The following is a 6,000-nucleotide window of genomic DNA, read 5'->3' as shown; positions in this document are numbered from 1 at the left end:
CCCTTTTCAGCTGCCCTGCAGACTCTGGGTGTCATGGGAATGGTGAGAGCAGTAGTTTATTCATGGGGTGATCCAAAAGGAAAACAACATGGCCCCCACCAGGGCCTGTTAACAGCGATGTCACCCACCACAAGACACGGCGGAGGGGCCCTCAGCCCTCCAGTCATATCCCTCTAGCATCCCACCCGTACTAAGAGCAAGCCAAGAGGTCTTCTGCCCCACCCAGCCTCTCACTTCAGGGCCAGGCTTTTCAGCAAGTAGCATCAAACAAAGCCACCACCTTGCTCCCCCTCCTACGACTCTGAGATACCAGTCTCTCCTCTCATTCCTCTTCTCTCTTCCCATTGCCCTCTGCCCTCCCGTCAGGACACTGACCCACAGGGCCATGTCCCTCAATTCCTCACCCCTCCCTGGGAGCCACCAGAGGAGTGAAACCTGGCTCCTGCAGCTTCATCTCTCTTCTGCTTATGGCTGGGTTGGTCTTCTGCCTGACCACCCAACTCCCCCGCCCTGACTTATGGAAACTGCCCCAGCTGGGCCTGCTCCTCAATTGAGCCTGACATGCCCATGGGCTCTCAGGCACCCATTAACCCCAGTGTGGAGTTTATACTTCCCACCGAGGCAAGCCTCGCCTCTGGGCATCCCAGCATATAACACCTCTAGACACACACTTGGGTTTATCATAAATTCAGGTGATTACAATCCTCCCCCCGCCAGCGGTCAGACGGTCTGTAAACGTTCCCTGCCCAAGAAGCCACCTGCTTCCTGATCTCCTGTCTCCACCAGCCTCTGTTTCCACACCACCGGCCGGCACAGCAACAGATTGACTGGCCAGGGACAACCAGCCCAGCCCCAGCAGACGGGGCGCAGTACAGAATAGAGCAGAGCATTAACACCAAAGGGGTTAGGTGTGGGGGGAAGGACTGCACCATACCAACCACAGGGATCGCCTGGGCCCATAGCTCTATGTTTATAATATAAACCATATACAAATACATACATATATATAAAATCCGTATACAAAATAGAAGGGTTTGCTCCTGTGTACTTGGCTTCTGCTGTCAGTGCTCCAGGGGCCGGGCTCATCTGGGTTAGCTAAGCCTTGGATGCTCTCCGGTGTATTGTTGCAATGTCTGGTTATGCTGTGAGGTGCATGTGTTCATAGAATATCAAGGTTAGAAGGGACCTCAGGAGGCCATCTAGTGTACCCCCCCTGCTCAAAGCAGGACCAATCCCCAATTTTTGCCCCAGATCCCTAAATGGCCCCCTCAAGGACTGAACTCTCAACCCTGGGTTTAGCAGGCCAATACTCAAACCACTGAGCTATCCCTCCCACCAAACAGGGGTGAGGGAGAGGGGCTGTTGGTGGACAGGACACATGGGGAGGAAGCAAGACCTAGTGCCAGAGGTGCAGGCCTTGGAGGTCCATGATCCTGGGTAAGTCACTGCCCTGCTCTGTGCCTCGGTTTCCCCATCAGTAAAAGGGAGGTCATTGGTTGCGAGGCTCAGTTCATTCATGTGTGATGCTGAGGTGCAAACTGTTCCCAGGTTAGGCTGGAACCGAGGAAGGCATCCGAGATGGGGCCTGTCAGGCGAAAGCCATGTGCCAGGAGAGAGCTGGGGAGGGAGGGACTGGGCAGGCCAACTGCAGGGCGTGTGCAGGAGGCTGGAATTGCAGAGGGCATTCCGGGCAGGCATGGCGAGGCGGGGCGGAAGGGGCAGCGACTGCCCTGCGTACCATCCAGTGCACTGGCCTTCACGACCCCTCAGCTGTTGGCATCATTTATACAGAATTGGCCCCAATGCCATTGTTCTGCCAGGGTGGCTAATTCAGGCTCCGCAGCCTGGCCCCTCGCCCCTCCCCCCTCCTCTCGTTATCGTCTGGTAACAGCCACCTGGGGATTTCTCTTCATCCCACTCTTTGGCGCTTTAGCTCCCTGTGTGTACGAAACCCACTGGGGTAGAACCAATCCTGCCCCCTGGGATGGGCCCTTGGCCACGGGGTTTCCCCCTAGCACCCCCCATGACTGGTGGTGACACAGGCCAGCAGGGCCAGAGGCTCTATCCGCACGCATCCTCTGCCGGCTCTTGGCTTGTCTGACTGCCGATGCTGAGGCCTGGGACAGGGAGCGTGTGCGGCCCATGGAGCAGGCTCCTGCCAGTATTATCCTCCCCAAGCGTCCAGCCTGCCACTTCCGTCTCCTCCAGCCACAGTCTCATTGGCCCTGCGCGCCAGGCACTAAGGAACCTGGATCTGTAGATCTTCGTCTTCATCCAGGTCACTGGTCCCGTCGTCAGGGTCGTCGGGGCCAAACCGGGAGCTCCGGATCTTCCCAAAGAGTGGCGCGTTCTGCTGTCTGCGGAGCCTGGGCCGAGAAAAACCAGAGCAAAGGCAAACATAGCAGAGAGGGGGACCCAGAGACGCCCGCGAGCTCCCTGCCGCGCTGTCTCTATCTAGCCCCAGATGTAGACCTCTCTATACACCTATCGCCACACGTTCCCCTTTCCCTCTCTGTCTGGTTAGGCTCTTGTACGACATCCATCAACACGGCATTGGGGTCCACTCCCCCTGCCCCCAGACCTTTCTATTTTCCCCTCTCCATACCCCTCACGCCTGCCGGGGCCCCAGTGCAAGGCAGGGCCCCAGGGGAACAGCATGTGACAATCTAAATGCTGCGGGCTGTGCCCTGCCGCTCTAGGGTGGGTGCTGCTGTGTGCAACCTCGTCTGCGCTTTGCTGTTTCTCCCAGGCCAGGGTGAAAGCCAGGCACCAAGCGGTTGGTGTGGGGCAGACATGGGGCTGACGGGAGAGGCACTGGACAGGCAAGTCCCTTTGGCCTCGCCCTCATTATAGACCCAACCTCCCCCAGTCCCACAAAGACCTGCCAGAGCCACCCTTCTACAGACCCGCTCTCGGCCCCACCTTTCCTGGCCAGATTCCCCAGGCAGCCCCAGAATCTGGCAACGGAGTGAAACCTGGGAAGAATCACTGGCACTAGAGGTCAGTGCCCATCCAGAATGGATGCCAAGGCACAGCCCCTGGGGGAAGACCTGGCACTGGATTTCAGTGCCTGCAGTTTGATCCTGCGATCCACCCCCGGGGGTCCAGGGTCTGCAGATAGCTGTTACAAACAGCTGGAACCTGGCCATTCCCAGGGAGGGCTGGGCCTGGGAGAAGAACACAGAGCTGTCTTCTCTCCCCGCTAAGTGGGTGTTACTTGCTGATAAAGCCAAATCCGAACAGCCTTTCCCACAATGGCTCCAAGCAACACTTAATGGACTTTTGATTAAAGCAACCAAGTTCACTTAAAGCCTTTTTCAGATCCCGGGTACTTAACAGCAGCACATTATTGTCTGGAGCCATTTATCAGAGGGCAGAGGGGAGGGGAGTGAGGGCTCAAAGCTGTCATGACCTCCGCCTGCCTCCACCTGATTATCATCATCCAGCCTGGGCAGCACAGAGGTCTGGGTGTAACTAAGACCGAAATGGAGCCTGCATTGACACTGCTGGGAAAAAGGGTCTCCCAGCACTTCCCTGATCAACTGGGATGTCTCGTTGCAGCTCCCGAGTTGGATCGCTGGACCCCAGCCCCTGCCAGTCCCAGGGGAAGCTCAGATCCAGCTCCCAATTCCACAAGCCCAGGGCCCATCTCTAGGCCACGATTCCGGCTCATTGGGGGTGGCTTTGCATTTGGTTCTGACATTGGTTTGGCAGCGCTGCGTGTTAGTTAAAGTTGCACCCAGAGCAGTCAGAGTTTGGCTATTTTCTGAGATTTTTGTTTGTTTGGTAACAAACAAAACCAATCCCCGCAATCACAGTGCGTCAACTTCTCAGCAGCCTCCAGCTTCGGCTGATTCTAGGGCCAGTTCTCTGCAGGCTCCAGCCCCAGCATAGAGAGCAACTCATATCGCCCCCCACTGGCTGGGGATTGCAGCCGTCTCCTCTCCCTGGTCCTAGACGGGGAAGTGATATACATTGACTCACCACCCCCTGTGCTCTCCTAGGCCTGGGGAATCCCTGGCTGGGGAGATCTGGGTGCTTTACACCCCTTTGAGCTGCCTGAGCAGAGCTGATCACAGCAGCATCACATGGCCCATTAATATTAAAAACAGAGACTTTCTGGAGGAGGGGAATCCCTTGGATTCCCCGCCCCCCCCCCCCCCCCAGGTCAGACGTCAGGGCGAGCCCTGGAAAGCTGCTTCAAATCAGGCAGTGAGGCCAGGTGGTCCCTGCCATTCCTCCCCCGATGCCCTCTCAGCCTCGGGAGCCAGCGACTGAGCCCCATCCCAAACTGGATCTCCCAGGACTGCCCCCTAGAAGTTTCCAATGTGCCCTGGGCAGCAGTACGTGGTCTCCCAAGAGGTTTCTAACCCCTCCCTGGGTGGCAATAAAATATCCCTGCGTGGGCAGCGCCACTTAGGGCATGTCTTCCTGCGGAGTTAGCCCAGGGGATCGGTGCCTGGGTTAGGCTAGCCCAAGTGTCAGCAGCCACACTGCAGAACCCTGCCTGGGTTACTGGATCCTCACGGGTGCTGCACCCACCCGTGTGTGGCACTGGGATTTCTGGGGGCACATCCCATGGGTCTTTATGCTGCAATGTGCTGAGCCACTCTGTGAGTCTTTCCCAGTGAACTGTGGGAGAACTTCTCTCCCTTTCAGGGCACACGGTGGGGGGAATGTAGGAGGGCACTAGAGGACTATCCGCGCTCGAGAGCTTTGTCCTGTGTCCTCACTGCAGAGCAGGTGGGTTACCAGCCCAAGGGACAGTTGAACCCGGGATCCAGCCTCTATCCCCAGCTGGGCCCGTGAGTCTGGGTTGAAAGCACCATCAAACTCAGGTGAGAGGGTTTTGTGTGAGAATGGGAGAGTGGCTAGGGGCAACGCCAGGTAAGAGTCTGGGTTAACTCTGCAGTGAAGACAACCCTTCGTCACCGCCGTGATGGCACAGGGGATCGAAGGCGGGGAGGGGAGGGGTCGAATGTTCCCCACAAGGCGGCCCAAGGAAGCTAGAGGTTCAAAGTGCTGGAATTATTTCGACAAGAACCGGTTTTCCCCCGACAAAAATAGGTTTTATCCGAAACTGGCTGTTTTTTAGCAGGGAAATAAATCAGCTCTACTGGGAGAGGCTTCAGAGAAGCGTGTAGAGGGCGATGATGCCTTCTGAACCATCTCAGCGCATCCACAGGGGAGAATGGAGCACACCCTTGACTGAGGGAGTGCGGCAGCTGGAGCGGGGAGGAGGGTAAGGGCCGAGGTCTGTTATTGGAGCGATAGGAGGGAGGCCCAGAGCTGACTGGACATGGAGAACACAGTCTCATTGTGTGGCCTCCCACAGTATGGCCTAGTAGACAGAGCACTGGACTGGGACGCTGGAGATCTGCATGATATCCCAGTTCTGCCAGCAGGATTATATTACTGCTCCGTGCCTCAGTTTCCCCATCTGTAAAATGGGGATAATGCTCCTGACCTCCTTTGTAAAGTGCCTTGAGATCTACTGATGAAAAGCCCTGGGTAAGAGCAAGGGACGGATAGTAGAACAGTGGGTGGGAAGCCCATGACTGCTCTCACTGGTGACTCTCTCCAGGAGACAGGACCAAGGGGGCCTGTACCCAGCACTGCTCCTCAGAGATGGCTTCAATGCCCACTGAGGTCAAAGGGAGGCTGTCCATTGGCATCAGGGGGCTTTGGATTGGGCCCGTGTTCTCCTTGTCAATGGGAATCTCTTTGTATTCGTATCAACTCACTCTCCGGAGCATTCTCCTTCATCAGCTAAATTTATGAGTCAAATTCCAAGTCCAAGCCCCGAGAACGTGATGGAAGCAGCTCTCCCATCATCCTCCGGGCGAAAAGCACGACTTTGCTGCCTTTTACTGGAAAGCATGAATTATTTAAAGAGGGGGCTGGGGAGGCGGGAAGAGCTGAAGCCTCCATTATTCCTGTATGATTTAATGGAGATGTCCCAGGAAAATAAAATCAGATTAAAAAAAGGCCAAGCTGCCT

The 6,000-nt window shown here is 56.4% G+C and overlaps 1 protein-coding gene across 3 annotated transcripts in view; it reads right to left on the bottom strand.

Annotated features, from left to right (window-relative positions):
• Positions 1–946: 946 nt before the first annotated feature.
• The window catches only part of CCDC102A (coiled-coil domain containing 102A), a 48,833-nt gene continuing 43,779 nt past the window's right edge, over positions 947–6,000 (bottom strand). For all 3 annotated transcript variants that reach the window (XM_073307414.1, XM_073307416.1, XM_073307415.1), the window contains one exon: positions 947–2,366. In XM_073307414.1, the coding sequence (XP_073163515.1) occupies positions 2,240–2,366 (127 nt within the window). In that variant the 3' untranslated portion in view covers positions 947–2,239. The remainder of the gene's footprint in view (positions 2,367–6,000) is intronic.

The sequence above is a fragment of the Lepidochelys kempii genome, chromosome 12 (genome assembly GCF_965140265.1).
Source record: "Lepidochelys kempii isolate rLepKem1 chromosome 12, rLepKem1.hap2, whole genome shotgun sequence".
NCBI classification, from domain to species: domain Eukaryota; kingdom Metazoa; phylum Chordata; order Testudines; family Cheloniidae; genus Lepidochelys; species Lepidochelys kempii.
This window is presented reverse-complemented; position numbering and strand designations above follow the sequence as displayed.